Here is a 19,131-nt window from a genome sequence, read left to right on the forward strand (position 1 = left end):
CGCGTTCAATAATGCGCTGATGAATTCGATTTGATAAAGGGCTGCCGGATGTGGTGGGTTAGTAAATAGAGCCAGACCGTTTGTGCATCTTGGAACGCAGTATATACACCACCGGCGCTTTTTCAGTCCTTTCGTGGACTATCGATTGTTCTTGAGGCAGTTGAGAGCACGAATTTTCTGCTCGATAGTTGCTCACAGTTCTAAAGTACAAGTACAACGGGCCTCCGAGTCGAACGATATCTCGGACATCATCAATCTTACCACGAATATTCACAGTCGTAGTATGATGGTAGTAATATCGGCAAAATTTTTGACACCGATTCAGTGACTTCGTTGTGCTCTTTAGATGTTCAAGAATCTTCAAATATTAACAACCAGAGGAGTTCTAGGGTTTGTTGACTTGATCAAAATTTTGGGGGAAAATAGTCCAACAAGTGCATTTTCTGACAGATGGGTATATCGCTGTGATACATGTAGAGATGAGTATTTCTTTTTTACTAGGAAGGAGGTTTATATCCATACCTAGATTGGTGGGTTTAACATTTGAACCTTGCCCAGGTGGAGTGTGTGGTGTAGTATGGTTGTGTGGTGTAATATTCCAAGGTCGATGTTTTCCTCTCCATAATACTACATCCATACATCTCTCTGACCATACTACCCCACCATGTCGTTACTCAGTCGACTTCCAAGGTTGGAATGCAAGGTGCCCAGGTGCCCGTTTCATTACTTCTTCAAGAATTATTCTCAGTCTTACCACCCCGTACTATGTTAAAGTTCCCGGACCATCTATGATAATTGTCGGATCAAATCGATATCGTCCCTCCTTCTATAGAAATCCAAGGATAGTTGAGATAAATGGAAGCCATACTTAATTGGAGCCTGAGGTGTCAACGCAGACCAGCCTCCTGCCTTACCCGTCAGGCGTTGAATTCCCCATTACGCACACAGACCTCTCCAGGGCTGGATAGAGCAACCTCGAGATCAAGCCGTATCACCAAGCTCATGCTAATGCTGAATAAAAATGGGCAACGACTTGGAGGAAACAAGCTGCAGAAAGGCATCACAGAAGCCTCCCCGTCAGCGTAAGAGCGTCAATGCGTTGCAAGCTGGTATCCATGAATTTCTCGATATGCCAGAATCACAGTCTCTTCTCACAAGTCTTCAAATACCACTTGAGGCTCTGAGAAATGCCTTACCAAAACGCTTCACGATTTATGAACCACTTGTTCTTCTTCCGGCAAATGCCTTCACCGCACCCCCAGATTGGGGCAGACTTTATGCAGTCTTATCATCAAAACAGCGAGAAGCACTTTACTCCGCAATAGCAAGGGCTTTTACACGACTAGGAGTTACCCATGTTGCGATGAATGCTCCGATCACGTTGACCAATACGCAAGGGCTCGACAATCGAATGCGCAGTCCTGCTGGTCTGATCCCATTATATGGCCATTTTCAAGACCCGAAGTCAGCCCCACCCCCAGGCGACGAAGACGCACAGCCTAGTGCTGAAGATCTCAAAGCCGCCTTCTGGGTGCAAGCTGTACAAAACCATGGTATTATCCAGACATGGGCACCCTTGTATACGATGTTCTCTCGGGGAAACATCACAGAGAAAGCACGTATACTGGGAGAAGGTCCTTCCAAAGACACATTTCCAGGACTAGATCGGCCTTCTCTACAAGGGCAATCGCTTGCAGATATCAGTGTCGTTGACATGTATGCAGGTATTGGGTACTTTGTCTTCTCATATCTGAAGCGAGGTGTCAAGCGCGTGTGGGGATGGGAACTGAATGGTTGGTCAGTTGAGGGTCTCAGACGTGGCTGCGAGGCAAATAAATGGGGCTGCAAAGTGGTTCGCATTCTGAAAAACGGTCAATTGGAAACGCCAGTTGAAGAACTAGTGCACAATCTCACAGATTCTGATCGGGTGGTTGTGTTCCATGGAGACAACAGTTTTGCAGCAGATATTTTGGGAGATATCCAATCGAGAACGGAGAAGTCAGGGACATGGAGTCCCGTTCGACACGTCAATCTAGGGCTTCTCCCCTCATCCCAACCGTCTTGGGATAATGCATGCCGAGTGCTTGACCCCCAGCGAGGAGGTTGGCTTCATGTTCACGAAAATGTCGATGTGCGAGAGATAGAGGAGAAAAAAGAAACCATATCGTCTGAGCTTGCCAAACTTCGCAAGCAGGTTCATCGTCAAAATGGTATTCTGCAAGATCCTTGTGTGGGTTGTTGCCACGTGGAGAATGTCAAGACCTATGCGCCTGGTGTAATGCACTGTGTCTTTGATATGTCTCTATCTCACGCTCATTGAGTGCCAAAGGAATATACTATTATGAACTCGAACTCGAAGATACTAGTAAGTTGAAGTTTGTCAAAAGGCCTAGGTTGTACAAATAAACCTTGGAAGTATGCAGTGTCACCAAAAGCCCTATGTTCATTCAAATTCATATATGTATACATCAACAAGAAGCAACAAGAAGCAAGAAAACGAACGCTGAATCTAATTGCGGCGAAATTTCGAGGGAATGTTGCCCACGACAATTTGCATTTGGTCCAATTGGTCAAGGCGCATTTGAGCACGCTCCATCTCGTCATGCAGGCGGAAATGCTCGATATCTTCCGGGTGGTTCAATTCCTCCTCGGTGGCATCATCTCCATGATATTTTTCGAAGTGATGAATCTCATACTCATATTCAATATCGCCATGGTGTCCCGGTCCACAACCAAGGTCGGGCAACTTAGTGCCGGCAGCAATTCCTTTCACCCAGCTTTCTTGTGTAATAAAACCGGTATTTTCGGGATCGAAAAGATCGAACACTTGACGGATAGCGTCCTTTTTCTGACTTTCGCTCATGTCTTTATTGGATTCGTCGTCCATTCCATAGGTCTTGCGTACTTCGTCGGTAGTCCATGCGCCGGATGAGTCGTAATCGTGCAAAAGGAAAAACGAGGGGGCATCGAATCCTTCAATATGGTGCTCCTCTGTCAAACAAGTTAGCGACTGTGGAAGAGCCATTAAGACTATAAGGACAACTAACCCATCATGTGTCTGGTAGCCCAGTCGTCCGATGAAGGTTGGTCGCTTGAATGTGAGCCATGAGCACTTGCGAGGCCGCTTCCCAGAGCGAGCACCCCGGTAACAAAACAAATTAAACGATTAACCATGGTATAAAAAAGGAAATATGAAAGAAACGATATATTGCATTACGGAGTTCGAGGTCTGGAAGCATCAGGAGATGCAAGCGGGTCAGTTATGTTTGCATTGTTTGCACCGGCAGATTTGGGTTGTCCGAATAATTTCATTCAGCCGGACCACATCTTCGTGTTTGTCCCGCCAATATCTTTATCGGACTCCGTGGGGAGCCCAAAGCCTTCGTGCGCAATTGCCTCAATTTTTATTCTTCATAGCAATGCTTTGATAATGCAGGGTTTGTGGTCCCGAGCTGCTTCGTCGCGGTCAAGTTGCCGCTGCGTCTCGTGTTTGAGCACAACTGCCAATGGTGTTACCTCAAGATCTGCTGCCGCTGCCAGCAAGAGACGCCTTCGAATCGGAAATTCCGTGACAGCACTATATACCAGCATATTTGCCGCGGCTGCCCTCGCGGATGCCAGAGCGAAGGCCCAACGTCGAAATGACTGGGAGGAGAAGATCGCGGCTGTAAAAGCCGAAGTGAACGAGCTGGTGGACGAAGAGCAGCGATTGTTAGAGTCACTGCAGTCACGGAACAAATCCCGGAGTCGCGACCAAATCTTCCACGATGGACCCCTCGGAATCACCTCGAACCTTACCTTCGTCACCCGTCAGCGAACCGTATTGAGCCAACCCTCAAGGTCCTTCCATACCCAGCGGAATCTGAGAAATGTGACAAGTACACAAGTTGCGGAGAGTTTTGTTTTGGAAGAAGACCTTGATAATGGCATCATTGAGGAAGAGGAGGACAATCTCAGCAGGGTCTGTGAGGAGGAAGACATTGAGGACATGCAAGTCAGACATCAATTTCTGCCAAGCTGGGTTCTACGAGATCCTTTGCGTGTCAAGGCCATCCAAAAGTTGGCACTGAAGCAATTTGCTATTCGAATGCTCCTTCGCCCGACTATTGCCCACCGCTACTCTGGTCTTCAGATGAACTACACCCGCGATTTCGACGTCCCTCAAATCAATGTCCAGAAGCTCCTTGATGAGCTTAATAGTATTCGGCGTCGAATTACCGATCTACGAACCTCAGAGCAATCGAGGTATCGAGACGTTATTCATGAGATCACGGAGTTGGGTGCTGAGGGCATTGAGAAACAAGGTCAGGCACTCGACGAGGAGCTTGAACAAGACCTGCAGGCATACATAAGCAATCAAATGTCTTTAGAGGAAACTCTTTTGCGAGTGGCCGAGAACCTCCTCAAATCGGTCGATCCGGATCGCACTAAAGCATTTAGGCTTATTCTTCATGCGTTCAGCCAAACCCGCCAGAACGACATCAATGAATTGCTGCTACGAACATTACTTCCGCATCGGTTCCACTTGAGTACATCGCTCATAATCACAGTCTTGAACTTCTATCGCAGGTCCAAAAACCTGAAAGATTTTGACCTTTTCCTCCAGATGCTTACTGGCGAGGGCTGGTCAGCAAACCTGGGCGCACTTGCACCCTATGTCCGCCGAAAGGTCAATGGATTGGAGGTGGTTGTTCCGCCCATGGACAGTAACAATGTCCTCATATATTCCGAGTTGATAATTTGCGCATTGCGCTTCAATCAACCAGATCGTGCTGATGCTTGGCTCCAGGCTGCGAGACGCGTCGGCTTCTTCGACAACTTCAACACATTGTTTTCCTACATCAAATTCTATAGCATCAGACAAGACTGGGAAAAGGGCTCTGCCGCATTGAAGAGATCCGTCACATATCTCGTATCATCGACTGGTCTCGACGGTCGTTTTGTTGAGCGTTTAATAGTTCTCATGTCTCATCTGTGTGATTCATGTGGCCGAAAGGACGTTACACAAGTTTTGATATCAGCAGCTATGAACAGTGGATTCCATCCGGATCTTCCTTCATTACAAGAAGATGTTGCGCCTCTCATTGATACCGAATTTATGCGATGGACAGAGGCTGCCAAATCCGCACCCAAGGAGAACGCCGGTCGTCCTCTGTGGCAGAAGTGTTCGGATTTTGCGTACGCATTTGGGAACCATTTACAAAATCTCGAGGTATCGCCTGATGACACGAGGTCTCAACAACTTGCTACCCACACTGCGCGCCATGCGCAAAATGCCTTACAGGCTAGTCTTTCTGGCAACTCAGCGCCGCAGCCGCAATCATCCGGCGAAGTCACTGCTCTGAAGGAGGAAGTAGCACAACTCCGTGAGCTTGTCTTCGAACTTCGCAAACATCACATTGAAGCTTCTTTCAAACGCAACGACTCCAACACTCCTAATCACGACTCTGAAAATACAAGGGACACCAAAGAGCTATCCTCATCTACCACAACCCCCCATCCCAAGTCTAAGGATTTGCATACTAGCGAACCCAGTCTCAAATTCCATAAGGTTTCTCCAAAATCAGGTCAAGCATACCAGGGACGCTCCCGAAGGAAGGGCGAATCGTCGTTCGAAAAGACCGGCAGAACGAGAACCTCCGATTCTTCAATATCAGCCCCTCAGATGTGGTGAATGATTCATCTACTCCACCAAAGTCTGGCACTTGCATGTGAGATCCTTGTCTCACTTTTTTGTATATTACGACACATTTTCCCGGTTCTGAGCAGAGCGTGTTCCAATACCAATAGAAGGGATGTACTTTTATTTGACGAGGAAATTTGTACATAGTAGCTTTCAATGTTTCAATATGCCGTCGGGGCACCATTTTCATTTCCAATCTTCTTTCACTAGGATTCTGATAGGAACTAACTCGTATTCATTGTAGAGAGGACTCGGTCAGTTTTACAGATGTCCATCGAAACGCTTCTTAAATTTGATGAACGAGAAGAACCAGCTACTAGATCCGAGTCTAGTTCCACTCCCTAAGCCCACATATGCATGGAAGATGAACTTGAAGCACACCACTAGATCGACATAATCCTGGGTCGATCTAAACTTTGAGGTCTGCCTCCAGATGCTCGGTACTCACCTTGCCATCGTTATCCGAGGAATCAGGCCGCACAGTCTGGAGGGTTTGCATCCGGCGTGCCACACGAGGCGGATCAAAGATATTCTTCGACTGAGCAAAGATCTCATCAATCTCTTCCAGAGACCGACCCTTAGTCTCAGGAAAGAAGAAGTAAACCGACGGAACGATTGTCGCGTTGATCACAGCGAAAATGATATAATATTTATTGCCAATGGATGAGAATCCAACAGGCGTCACCTCCGCAAGCAGGAAGTTGAATACCCATACAGTTGCTGTAGAGACAGCACTGACGGCAGCACGAACCTGCAAGGGAGCCATCTCAGCGGCGTAAAGGAAGGTCAGGCCAGAGTACCCGGCTGTAAAAATAAATTGGAAGGCGAATAAAGCAATCACAGCGACAACGAGGGCGGCGGTATTGTTTTGTGCTTCGGGTGATGTTGTGCCAGCGAGAACAGCCATGCAGATGGACATAGCTCCTGCACACCATAACATAAGTGGGCGTCGTCCCAAGCTGTCAATAGTGAAGTAGGCTAGGAAGCCACCGAAAGGCTGCATTAGGCCCATCGCTGCGGCAAGGATACGGGATTTGACGGGATCAAGGTGAAGGTATTGCTAGAGCTGTGTTAGTGAATCACAACTTGGAAGATCCGGCTTTAGTCAAGTTAATGCCAGTGTAATTGATGCTCACCTGGAAAATACTGGTTGCGTAGTAGGTAATAAGATTGACACCACACATCTGCTGGAAGAGCTGACCAGTAGCAGCAAGATATGCGCGATGAAAGAGACGACGCTCATCATTCGTGAACATAGCAGTCCACGATGTATTCCCACAGACAGCCAGAGTAGTTTCAACCTGGTGGATGCTCTGAGTGATGATATCTGAGTCAGGCTCAAGCTCAAGCAGCGCTGCCATTACCTTACGGGCATCTTCAAGCCGGCCAGTTTTGATAAGCCAACGGGGAGACTCAGGAAGCATGGTGATGAAAATCATCGCAATGGAGGACATAAGAATCGGGAAGGCGAGGGGAAAGCGCCATGAAACGGAGCTGTCCTTCACGAAATAAATTCCCAAATCGATCCAAAGTGCTACGGTGACTCCAGCACCAACGAAAATACCATCGGTAACCACATTCGAGCCTCGCTTCTCTGCTGGGGTAATTTCGGATTGCCAGACAGGTACGGTAGCAACATAGCCACCAATACCGAGACCGAGAATAAGTCGTGCAACGATGAACTGGGCGAAATCGAATGATGTTGCCATTAGAATAGTGCCTATAATAGTAATGAAATTCGTCCAAAATATCACTTTCTTTCGTCCAAGAAGGTCACCAAGGTAGACACATGACAGTGCTCCAAAGATACCACCGACAGTATATAGAGCAATCACGGTACCTGGTTCAACCAGAATGCTTCAGTGGTTGTAAAAAGGGATTCAAAGTGTTCTCGTGATTGACTGACCTTGAATTGTTGAGTTCTCTTTTTCCAATGCCCCTGTCGTGTGGATGGTGTCCATACGGGGGAATTGATTATTGAATGTAGGAAGTGTCAAGAGGCCGCCAGCTACACTCATATTGTAACCATAGCAGGTGAATGTTGGACAGACGACCAGCATCACTGCTGCTCTGAGAAGTGCATTGCCACGAAGGCCAAGATGTGGCTTCATGCCCATTATGAATTGTATGATATATATCAAAATTATGAGATGAAACCAAGGAGCCGGAGGAATAGGGACGAATTCCATTGGGAGGTTAGTAGCTTGATATACTAGTATTGATATAACATTTTAGATCTTCTCATCTGTATCCTGTTCCTAACGCCACTCCCTACGGACCCTACCTAATGGTTCAAGTTATGGATGAATTGACTCGGCCTGCGGCGGCATCCGCTATATAAATTGTTTAATAATAAGATTCATAGTCCTTTCCCCGCTTCCATGTGCCCAAGAATAGACTTCTCCAGATTCTGGATGTAATATGGATGAGTTCATCCGTCAGAAGAATGCCTCATTTGTCTCTTGGCTTTTGATTATACCTCTTTCAAGAATCTTTCTCTTCCGTTGCTCTCCGACCAACTCACTGGGATATTTCTTTTTTGAATAAAGCTAGCAGAGAGTGGAACTTCCGGGGGATCTAGCTGCAACGGAAATGGGGTCTTCTCGGGTCCTATGTAACGTCCGTACAGGTCAATGCGGGTACGACGATGTGGACCATGGGCATAACTCTAGCGGTACACCCAGATTTAGTAAATTTAGCCTGCAGGGTCGGAAGCAACTTGATGCTAGCCGGGCATTGAGCCCTTGAATACACGCGTATTATCTATAGAGCTGAAACAGCCTGAGATTCCGCTGTTTTATACCTAATTTGCTCTTAAGCAATTGAATGTTGGGTTTGAGATGCTTCGAGGTTGAATGATTTTCACTAACTGATCAATCGATAGTCATCATCACTGGATGTCTGAGTAGTGAGGGCCCATAATACTCGTTGGTCATAGACTCTAGTATACAGCCTCAACCTTAAATCGAAAGACTTGGTTCAAATGCTCCAGTCCATTCTCCACCTCCAAAAAAACCCCGAATTCATAGCTTGACCGTCACTTGGAAAAATGATTCCATGTATCAACTAAGCTAATGGGTGAATCCGGCCTAGCATAGTCCATTATACCAAAAAGTTGGGCATAATTATCCACATAGCCACAAATTCCAAGGTCTGGGGTCAATGCAAACTTCAGATACGATCTACGTCTCATCCTCCTCGATCTGTTTATCATTCAGTCAACATGATTGAACCGCTTATAATTTCCCTCTTTACAATACTTTACTGTAAATCCGCACTCACACGCATCATTTGCCTGGCGATATTTCTCGTATCTTGTCAATACAGATCGTCAGTCGGAAGCTGCCGAACACCGATCCTCGGATTCCCATGATGATCAGCTCCTATTGATCACTGCAATCTCATTATCTCACCTTGAAGAACAAGATCGTCAATCGATACTGCAACAGTATAAACCGTATTCTAATCAAGCAAGTACAACCTCCAAACTTCGCTGTGCACTACCAGTTTTGCTTTGTTGAGCTACAACAATGACCCTTCATTTCCCAGACACGAATCACCATATCTAAACCTTCGATCTCTTCAAGGTAGCGAGGTGATCAAGCAGTAAGCATCTATCTGCATTGGATTCTATCATTATGTTGGTTCTGAACTTCTCCAGATTTTCCGGGGGATTACCCGTTCTATGGTTATGCCTCGCAGTGCTTAATGCCTGCAGTGCCATGGCCTACGCGTATCCCTACACGGTCTATCGTGGTACATTCATTCATCTTCCCCGCCTTAACTCTAGTACAGCGAAGCCGGAGCTGGTTCGTAATCAAGGAGTGATGTGGGTCTCCTCTGATGATGGCCGTATCAAGGGTTATGATTGGAAAGTCAACGACGATGCTAGCTTCCAATCATTCTTGGCTAGTCAAGGATGGACTGATGTCAATTCTACCTCAGATTCCACACTGATCCAGGTTGTAGAGTCTGATGATGAACGAAATGAATTCTTCTTCCCTGGTTTCATCGGTATGCTCGATCCAGATCCTTGATTCGATGGAATCCAAGTGCTGATACTCAGATCATAGATACCCATATACACGCACCTCAGTTTCCCAACATTGGACTGTTTGGATCAGCGGGTCTGCTGGACTGGCTAAACGAATACACCTACCCTATGGAAGCTAGTTTTGGCTCCAAATCAGATCCCAAGAATCAACAAACGGACCCTAAGGATACGCCTCCCGAGGGTCTCTGCGTTTATGATGAAGTCGTGGCTCGCACTTTAGCTCATGGCACTACATGTGCATCTTATTTCGCCACAATACATGTACCAGCTACCAATGCTCTTGCAGCACTGTGCCACATCCATGGCCAGCGAGCCTTTATCGGCCGTGTCTGCATGGATAATCACGACGAATGCCCATCCTATTACGTCGATCAATCCGCCGAAGAGGGATTTAATGCAACAATCTCCACCATAGATTATATCCAGACTCTTGATCCAAACGGGACACTGATCAACCCGATTATAACCCCCAGATTCGCGCCCAGCTGCTCAAATGAATCTCTTGACGGTCTTGGCAGACTCGCTGCTTCTTACAACCCATCGCTTTACATCCAAACCCATATTGCTGAAACTAGCGATGAGACCGCTCTTGTACAGCAGCTCTTCCCGGAATCTTCTAGCTATGCCGATGTCTATGATAAGGCTCAGCTTCTCACAAACCGTACTATTCTTGCACACGGAGTCCACCTCACCAAAGATGAGCGCACACTCATTCGTGAGAGAGGTTCCAAGGTCGCGCATTGTCCCGCCTCAAACTCTGCTCTGGGCTCAGGCTTAGCTCCTGTCCGCATTATGCTGGATGAGGGTCTAACTGTGGGTCTGGGAACAGATGTCAGCGGTGGTTACAGCCCTAGCATGCTTGAGGTGGCCAGACAGGCTTGCCTTGTGTCTAGATTGCTACAGTATAGTGCAGAGTACCAAGAGATGACTGGAAATACAACATTCGATGGAAGCGAAAAGCTCTCTGTTGAAGACAGTCTTTATCTAGCTACCCGTGGTGGTGCAGCTGTTGTCGATATGGCGGATGATATTGGTGGATTTGATAAAGGCATGATTTGGGATGCGCAACTCATTGAGTTGGGTACTGTGAAGAACAGCACTGTGAGCCCACTTGACCAGACTCCTGTGCATGCGCTCGCTGGCCGAGCCATCGGTTTTGAGACTGGTCCTGTGGGTAATGTTGATCTGTTTGGGAATGAGACATGGCAGGAGCAGATTCAGAAATGGATGTGGAGTGGTGATGATCGTAATGTCAAGAATGTTTGGGTTCAGGGAGCCCTTGTTCATATCAGAGACTCGGAGTAGGTCTCTATGCAGCTCTAACTTGGAGTTGAGTCTGGATTTGTACACATCGATACTTATACTTTCGATCTATACGTTTGCTCATAAGGATATCTGGATATGATAGACGTCAAATATTGAACGATCTTGCCAACAGGGGTATTATCATTCATTAGTATGAACTAAATCGAACATTGGATATGTGCGGTCTTCTGCTTGATGTATAATACTTAGTACGAGTAGCACTTGAGTACTGAATTTTTGTGATTCTGCGCAAGAATATCGATTGTGATGACTTCGAGGAAATGTGAGGAATTCCGTAGCCGGTGGCATCTATGGTTAGTTGGCGAGTCGACTCCGACATTCCAACTTCAACAACAAGCGATTGTCCCAGATCCATAAACTCAAGGGGAGTAAAAAATTTTGAACGCCAGATCCCCTTCTTTCGTCCGGTTCTGAAAGTACATCGTTGATGAAACTTCACCGATAAAATCTTCCTCGTCATGTAATCTCAGCTGGGGATAGAAAATCACAAACACAAAGGACCAGATCAACTGGACGGTTGGTGAAATTTAGTCGCTGGCTTGAGACTTGAATTTCGATCGATGACTCATATTTGAAATATCGGTATAAATGAATTTGCAGAATTCCTGGGTTGCGGCTTCGGGGGCAGATCCAGGCATTATGCGAAGAATAAGAACCCCTAGATTGTGAAACGGTGTACTCCGAGTCAGTATACACTGCAATTCGATAGGCAAATGCCTCAAAATCTTAGACAGGATTTCAAGGGAAGATCGAAGAATAGCGCATACTGGTCAGAAGTTTTTTCTGTAGTTTCTTCAATCATCTCAAGGCCACATACTTCATCAGGGATTAACACCGTGGATTATCTTGAGGTTCACGGCGTATGGATTCGGGCGATGCAGCGGTCATTGAGTCTTTTTATTGCGAGTAGTACCTTGTTAATAAACTTTGAAATGTATCAAAAGTCAGTGACGCTCATTTTCGCTCACTCGTCTGTGTGGATCGGTGTAGTCCAAATTGGAGGTGATAAAATTTGGAGATAAAAATGAGGAGGATAAGGATATGTGAGATAGATAAAGAGTGATGATATCTCTATGCCTTCCGTTGGCTCAGATTCTCTCTAAAAGTTAAAAGAAGTGATTATCAGTACCAGGAGGGAAAGGTAGGGAGAGTATAAGGTGATATCGTGAGACAGTTTATTTACCTAGTGAAGGAAGTGAGAGTATAGTGAGAGCACAGTAAGAGTGCAGTGAGAGAGAGACCCTGAGGTGAGAGGACTCGGAAGAGTGTGAGATTGTATGAAGAGGAAGGTTGCATAGGTGAAATAGGAGTGAGGGAGTGAGAGAATGAGTGAGAGTCAGGATAGCAATGTGGTGGAAGATGATTTGAGGAGGAAAATATGTATTTGGTGATGAAGCTCTGTTAAATGGACACTCTATACTGTTCAAATGTTAGGAGCCTGAGTAATCAAGCACTTATACACATGTGTTTACTATATACTTTAAGTTCATTGGATTGTTAGTCGTAGTATTTGACTCGGAAGTGAATGGTTACCCGCTGCTCTATCAGTATCTAGATGATACATAAAGGGACACCTAAAGGGGCAGGCTGACTGCTGTATAACCTTGGAGGTCGCACATGTTAAGGAAGAAAACTAGAAGCATCGGCTAAATGTAAACCTGAAGAGGTTACCTGGAATAATGCTGGTCAAAAAAATCTTACTTATTACATAGCTTGGACAGATCCAGGAAAGTCGAAAATGTCAAAAATGACATTGAAAGCTTGTTTGAACAGCGTCCAGTAAGGATAAAAAATTGAATATCAACAATGAGTCACGAAGAACCGCATCTATTTTGTATTTGAAATTGTGTCATCAATTCGAAACAGGGAAATCTAAAAATCACATCGCTCCAAACCCCAATGCCGGAAAACTATGAATTTATCGGCGTTTATCAGCACGCAACTTCTCTTTGCGAGAGAGTCGCTCCGCGGCCCGCATGAGAGAGGAGCGGAGCTCGCCCTTCGGGAAGGTAGAAACATCGTAGTAAGTGGGCGCAATATCCTGCGTTTTAATTAGCAAAAGTGAGATAATTGAGGGATTAGTGGATTGAACGTACCAAGAGCCACTCAGGCTTGACAGCAGTCACGGTACGGATGTAGTTCTTGGAGGTCAAGACGAATTCGTGGTACAAGACCCATTCTGCGTCGTGGGCCAACACCGTGGATGGATGGATCAAGACGTTCTGATTATCCTTAATAGTTGAGTAAACGCTCTTGCCCTGAGCTTCCTTCTTGGCAATCTGCATGAAAAATCCAGCACAGAGAGCACGGCAAATGTTCGGGTAGTACTTCTTATCATCGAAGGGAGTGGAAACCATTTCAAGTTCTTCACGCTCCATGATACGAAGCAGCTGCTTGCGCACATTATCCGCGGATTGGAGGGATCGCAAAGACAGGAAATGGTCGTGGCACCACTGTTTCGGGTTGGATTGAGCCTCAGCACCCTTGAATGCATGGTAAACATTGAGCATAGTGAGATGGTCGCCGTCTGGGTGAGCAAACAGATTCTTCATCTCATCCGCACGCTTACGCTGAGAAGCGGGGCGGACAAAGAGCTGTGGGACTGAAAGCAGAGAGACAATAGAAAGCATCTCATTAGAGCAATAGAACTCGGGGGAGCTGATCAACATAACTGCAAGGGCCGGGTCCAAGGGGAATCCGGAAGCCAGGCGACCGAGCTGAGTGAGGTCTCCCTCGTCATCCAGACAAGCCAGATAATTGAGTTCTTCCAGCGCTCTCATGAGGGTCTCAGGCGCGGGTGGATCCATCAAATCGAAATGGACAAGATCGTCAATTCCAAGCTTCTTCAACTCCAGAACAGTTGATGACAAATTCGACCGGAGAATTTCAGGGTAGGTCTGCTCAATCAGCTCCTTCTTGAAAGCCTCCTCGGTGTACAGACGGAAACACTTTCCAGGGCGCGTACGACCGGCACGACCAGCTCTCTGCTGAGCAGATGCCTTAGAGATCGGGGAAACCAACAGAGACTCAACACGGATACGGGGGTTGTAGATCTTCTGCTTAGAAAATCCAGGATCCACCACGAACACAATTCCATCAATAGTCAAGGAGGTTTCCGCAATGTTGGTTGAAATGATGACCTTGCGGCCAGGGCGACCGCCTGGGCGGCGAGCGGGAGGCGCAGGGTCGAAAATGCGCTGTTGCATGTGGGGAGGCAAACTACCGTAGAGGGGGGTATGTCTTGAGTGGGCCGGCATCAGCCTCTCTAGTCATCTCATCAGCCTCGAGAGCGATCTTGCGGCAAGCATCTTCAATCTCTTCCTCTCCAGTCAAGAACACAAGAATATCTCCTTCGCCCTCGGTCGCATGGATCTGCAGAACTGTTCGGATGGCAGCCTCGACATAGTCTTGTTCCGGCTCGGGGGTATAAAAAACTTCGACGGGGTGGGTTCGTCCAGGAACTGCGAGAAGGGGGGCATCCATGAAGTAGCGCTGGAACTTTTGTGCGTCCAGAGTAGCAGACATGATGATAATCTTCAAGTCAGGTCTGCGTCCTACAACCTCCTTAAGCAATCCCATTAAAATATCCGTGGCCATGGTTCGCTCGTGGGCCTCGTCGAGAATAATTGTGCTGTAACGCGACAGGTTGTGGTCGTTCATAGCCTCACGCAAAAGCATACCGTCGGTCATGTACTTCATAATTGTCTTAGAGCTGGTCATATCTTCGAAACGAATGGAGTATCCGACTTCCTCGCCAAGTTTGACGTCCATTTCGGCCGCGACACGTTGAGCAACGGACATGGCTGCGACACGACGAGGCTGTGTACAAGCAACCATCTTGCGCTGGGTTTGTGGAAGGTCGTCGAACAGAACGAACTGCGGGATCTGAGTAGTCTTTCCGGAACCAGTCTCACCGACGAAAACGAGGATCTGCGATTGCTGATAAAGTTGCAGGAACTCATCGCTTTATGGAAAAAGTAAGTTAGGATATGCATTTTCTAATGGATGGGTGGTTCTCAACTTACCGCTGCTGATGTACCGGAAGATCACGTCGAGTCTTCAGGATAGAGAAGTATTTGCTGGAAAATGGCTGACCACTGAAGGGATTCACATCGCCATCTTCAGCCTTTTTGGCCAGAGCGGCTGTTGTCTGATGGCGCTTGAACTTGGCCAAGGGACCTTTGGTGTCATTGTTGTCTTCGTACATATGGGCGAGATAAGGGTTATCCTTGGGGTCAACGGCGTCCGTCTTTTGGCGCTTAGTCCGCGCACCGTCTTCGGGATCAGAGCGACGATCAGCCATGGTGAGTGATATGTGAGAGAGAAGTTGGAGAGTTGAAGGTTGCAAAACTCGGCCCGATAAAAAAACTCAGATAGGCAGGTACCGCGCCGATCATCTATATCAGACTCACCGCCCTGTTTATTCTGCCGCCACCCCCACAAAGGGATCGATTGTTGATTGCGCCACGGAGGGAACTTAGTGTGATATGTTGAAGTGTCTTGGGAAACGGTTTGGAAGTACCCTGATAAGTTAGGTCACCAGTGAAACTCCCAAGGTCTACATCATTTCATCCCATTTCGAGTTCGAAGCTATTATAAATTCTTTCCCACCCACCTTCGATCTTTCTACTTTTCCTACACCCACTTAAAAAAAAAACCCACCGACATCATTTCAATATGGAAAGCCATAACGTTTCTGACGATGCCCCGAGCTTCTGCATTGGTCACCATGAGGCAAACCGCTCGGTGTTTGTCACTAACCAGGTTATTCATAAGGTGCATGAAAGTAATGTCAGTTTTGTCGAAGATCCCAGCTATGGTGACCGAATGGTAGACTAACTCAGATGGGGAGGAATACAGTATGACATGATGACAGTTCCCATTACAACACAGCACTTTCACTCTCGAGTTCTAGGACTTCTGTCGTCTTACTTGACCAATCTGGAGTCACCCGCCTATGACGCCATTGGCACCATGGCAACGACACAGAACACAAGACCGTTGACAGTTCCATCACTATCAAAGTTGGATTCTAACCTTACGCCCAATGATGCAACCAGCCAACTTGTTGGAGTGACCAGCAGTTGGATTGATTTATGCTCACCTGATCCCTTGATTGCGAATTTGTCTCGTCAGGTCCTTATGCTGGAGGTAGCCTATGCTGCTTTTTGTGGAATAGGGTATCTACTGATTCCGGCCCCCAAGCTTCATCATGGAAGCTTGTACTCCGAGGGTGTGGTTTACTATGCCCGTGCAATTCAGGATGCTATGAACCTGGGTCCGTACATTCAGTTCCATATCTGGTTGCCGATGGTCGATAACCCCGAGCTTGAAGTGGACACTATGGGTGATCTGGCTCCGCTAGCCAGAGAAGATTTTCTCCAGCCTGATGATGGCATTCTACCCAAGGTGGATCTTTTTGGGAGCTGGGATGCTTGGGACTTGATTCGCAAGACCTGCAAATACCACACACGATTGTTCGTAGGTAAGTTAACCAGGACTCTAGCCTCTTCATGTTGAACGTCTCTTACCTTTCAAAAAAGCTCTTACTATGCCAAAGCAGCTTCCGCCTCTCTCCGTGCAATCACGTTGGCACTCGGAACCCGTTCATTTGCTTAGCATTGATTCTTCATCTTTTCTGAAGAACCAGAAGGGATATCCAGTGTTGTCAAAGGCCCATCAAGCTCTTATCGCCAAACTCATGCGCCTCAGAACTGCTCCATGGATTCTTCTTTGTGATGTTGGTCCAATCCCGGGACTGGAAGATCCAGAAGAATCGGAAAACACTCAGTTGTCCGGTTCAGATTATCCGAACTTGTCCCAAACTGGGGCCGCAAACAAAAAGTATAATGACCCCACACCTCATCTTTCCTATATAAGGAACCTGCAGCAACGGCAGCCAGCGCGTACGCCCATCGAAAGATTTGGCGTCGGTTATCAAGATTACCTTCAAGCCCCTTTGCAACCACTCACCGTCAATCTGGAGAGCATCACTTATGAAGTGTTTGAGAAGGACCCGATCAAATATGAGTGGTACGAAAAAGCCATCACCAAGGCTCTCAGAGACTGGGCAGAGCAGAAGAAGCCCACATCTCATCCGGAGGGTAAAGTTATTCTGGCCGTCGTTGGCGCTGGCCGAGGACCATTGGTAAACAGAGCACTCAAGGCTAGCGCGGAGGCAGGCGTAGAAATTGATCTGTGGGCAGTCGAGAAGAACCAGAACGCCTTTGTTCTTCTGCAGCGGCACAACGAAACAATTTGGGATGGCAAGGTCACTCTGGTTCAATCCGACATGCGAAGCTGGAAAGGCCCCCGAGTACAAAAGCAAGCTGTCGTGAAAACCGAGGGACCCGAGCAGAATGTGGGTGAATCTCTGGGAATTGAAGACTCGCTCCTTTACACACCCATAGAGGACGAAAATGACCCTGGCCGGACCGCTGACCTTTCTGACTCCAAGTCATCTGAACTTTCGTATACCCATGTCGATATCATCGTCTCAGAGCTCCTCGGCTCCTTCGCGGATAATGAACTGTCTCCAGAGTGCTTAGACGGAGTTAATGATCTCATCAATCCCGTGCATGGTATCTCCATCCCTGCTTCATACTCGGCACACCTCACGCCAATCTCCGCGCCGAAATTGCACTCGGACATCATGCATCAATCGATTTCCAACCCAGCAGCTCCAGAGACGCCTTATGTCGTGATGCTTCACGCCATCGACTTTCTGTCATCCACTGATTCGCCAGTGAATGCAGATGCTACGGCTCAAACCGCTGCCAACCGCTCCTCGGCTTCAACTACAACCACAGCGGCCACGGAATTCCCCACTCCGTTTGTGCAAACGGCATGGTCTTTCTCGCATCCCAATTCAAACATACCCGCGCAACCTCCCTCTCGCTCTAGCATTCCTAACTCCCACAATGTCCGCCAAACACGTCTCTCCTTCCCTGCTCAGAACCGTGGTGTATGCCATGGTCTGGCTGGATACTTTGAGACTGTTCTGTATGGCGATGTTGAGCTTTCAACTAACCCTGTGACTATGGAAGAGAAGAGTGCTAGCATGATTAGCTGGTTCCCCATCTACTTTCCCTTGAAGGTGAGATTAGTCACAACGTCTTGAACTCTCTCAACGTCACATTCTTGCTAACTCGTTGATTTTTAGACTCCTTTGAATGTGCCCGATAACGGCGAGGTCGTCGTTACGATGTACCGCCAAACCGATGACCGCAAGGTATGGTATGAATGGATGGTGGAAGTCTTTGCCCTTGAACGTACTTCTTTGGCAAGCAAACTCACCACACCGGCTATGAGTGGTGCTCGCTTGGCTTCGCCCAGTACCGATAGCTTTAAGAATGCCCCGAGACCGAGCAATGGAGCCAACCGTACCGGCTTCCGACGTGTCAGAGTTGGTCTGAGCGAATTGCACTCGAGCATCAAAGAAGGTTGCTTGATGTGAGAACTTGAAAGTGGCGCGTTCTAGAAATTTGAACTATCGATATATGAGTTATCCTGCTAGAGGGGGGGGTTCAACCACTCTGGGTTTTAATGCTCTCAAACGACTTAAAAATAACACAATCATGATATATTTCCGGCATTTAATATCTTGGAAACTGACAACTCACGTTCTATCAAGTTGTCGGACCGGTTACGAGTAACAGGTACTACATGCTCCAGTGTCTATCTGCCCACGTCCTGGTATACACTGGCATCCATGGGTTCATGTTTCCAACACAGGGCAGTGGATCACTCCCTGGAGGGTTTACCAAGTATTTAATTACTAGCAGTCTAGTTTCTAAATGCGTAACCGATCCTGTAGTATATATTGGGGTTGTCCATTTTACAACAATAGTACTGCCAGTGTGTTCAAGGTTCCATTTAGGCTTTCCTCTACCTAGCATGTCACTTGAATGCAAGTTGAAGTTCTCCGAGTCAGTGGTACTATATCCAAGAGATATTCAGATACGCTACTTTACACTAGCTTCAACCTTGGAAATCTTGAAGACTCGATCGACACCAATTTTACCCACTGGCAACTACTAGTAGCCCCACATTTTATCAGCCTCGGGAT

At 47.1% G+C, this 19,131-nt stretch overlaps 7 protein-coding genes across 7 annotated transcripts; 4 read left to right on the forward strand and 3 right to left on the reverse strand.

Annotated features, from left to right (window-relative positions):
* Positions 1–1,021: 1,021 nt before the first annotated feature.
* Positions 1,022–2,320, forward strand: N7483_010528 (tRNA(Phe) (4-demethylwyosine(37)-C(7)) aminocarboxypropyltransferase; the record flags this gene model as incomplete). Its single annotated transcript, XM_057093955.1, has 1 exon — positions 1,022–2,320. The coding sequence occupies one exon, from the start codon at positions 1,022–1,024 to the stop codon at positions 2,318–2,320; it is 1,299 nt and encodes a 432-aa protein (XP_056939926.1).
* Positions 2,321–2,509: 189 nt separating this feature from the next.
* Positions 2,510–3,174, reverse strand: N7483_010529 (nucleobindin SSP120; the record flags this gene model as incomplete). The annotated part of the gene is made up of 2 exons (XM_057093956.1): positions 2,510–2,991; positions 3,048–3,174. The coding sequence occupies 2 exons, from the start codon at positions 3,172–3,174 to the stop codon at positions 2,510–2,512; spliced, it is 609 nt and encodes a 202-aa protein (XP_056939927.1).
* Positions 3,175–3,430: 256 nt separating this feature from the next.
* Positions 3,431–5,674, forward strand: N7483_010530 (uncharacterized protein; the record flags this gene model as incomplete). The annotated part of the gene is made up of 1 exon (XM_057093957.1): positions 3,431–5,674. The coding sequence occupies one exon, from the start codon at positions 3,431–3,433 to the stop codon at positions 5,672–5,674; it is 2,244 nt and encodes a 747-aa protein (XP_056939928.1).
* A 418-nt stretch (positions 5,675–6,092) lies between these two features.
* On the reverse strand, positions 6,093–7,800 carry N7483_010531 (sugar porter family MFS transporter; the record flags this gene model as incomplete). Its single annotated transcript, XM_057093958.1, has 3 exons — positions 6,093–6,743; positions 6,820–7,523; positions 7,590–7,800. The coding sequence occupies 3 exons, from the start codon at positions 7,798–7,800 to the stop codon at positions 6,093–6,095; spliced, it is 1,566 nt and encodes a 521-aa protein (XP_056939929.1).
* A 1,602-nt stretch (positions 7,801–9,402) lies between these two features.
* Positions 9,403–11,042, forward strand: N7483_010532 (uncharacterized protein; the record flags this gene model as incomplete). Its single annotated transcript, XM_057093959.1, has 2 exons — positions 9,403–9,697; positions 9,757–11,042. Coding segments are annotated over 2 exons (1,581 nt in total), but the record flags the coding sequence as incomplete, so codon positions are not given.
* A 1,939-nt stretch (positions 11,043–12,981) lies between these two features.
* N7483_010533 (DEAH-box ATP-dependent RNA helicase PRP43) lies at positions 12,982–15,366 on the reverse strand (the record flags this gene model as incomplete). The annotated part of the gene is made up of 4 exons (XM_057093960.1): positions 12,982–13,104; positions 13,160–14,282; positions 14,401–15,027; positions 15,089–15,366. 4 exons carry the CDS (start codon positions 15,364–15,366, stop codon positions 12,982–12,984), a joined length of 2,151 nt encoding a protein of 716 aa, XP_056939931.1.
* Positions 15,367–15,740: 374 nt separating this feature from the next.
* Positions 15,741–18,519, forward strand: N7483_010534 (protein arginine N-methyltransferase; the record flags this gene model as incomplete). The annotated part of the gene is made up of 4 exons (XM_057093961.1): positions 15,741–15,882; positions 15,940–16,548; positions 16,607–18,159; positions 18,226–18,519. 4 exons carry the CDS (start codon positions 15,741–15,743, stop codon positions 18,517–18,519), a joined length of 2,598 nt encoding a protein of 865 aa, XP_056939932.1.
* Positions 18,520–19,131: the final 612 nt, after the last annotated feature.

The sequence above is a fragment of the Penicillium malachiteum genome (assembly GCF_028827825.1).
Source record: "Penicillium malachiteum strain IBT 17515 chromosome Unknown utg000005l:1.0-9002435.0:326005.0-9005861.0, whole genome shotgun sequence".
NCBI classification, from domain to species: domain Eukaryota; kingdom Fungi; phylum Ascomycota; class Eurotiomycetes; order Eurotiales; family Aspergillaceae; genus Penicillium; species Penicillium malachiteum.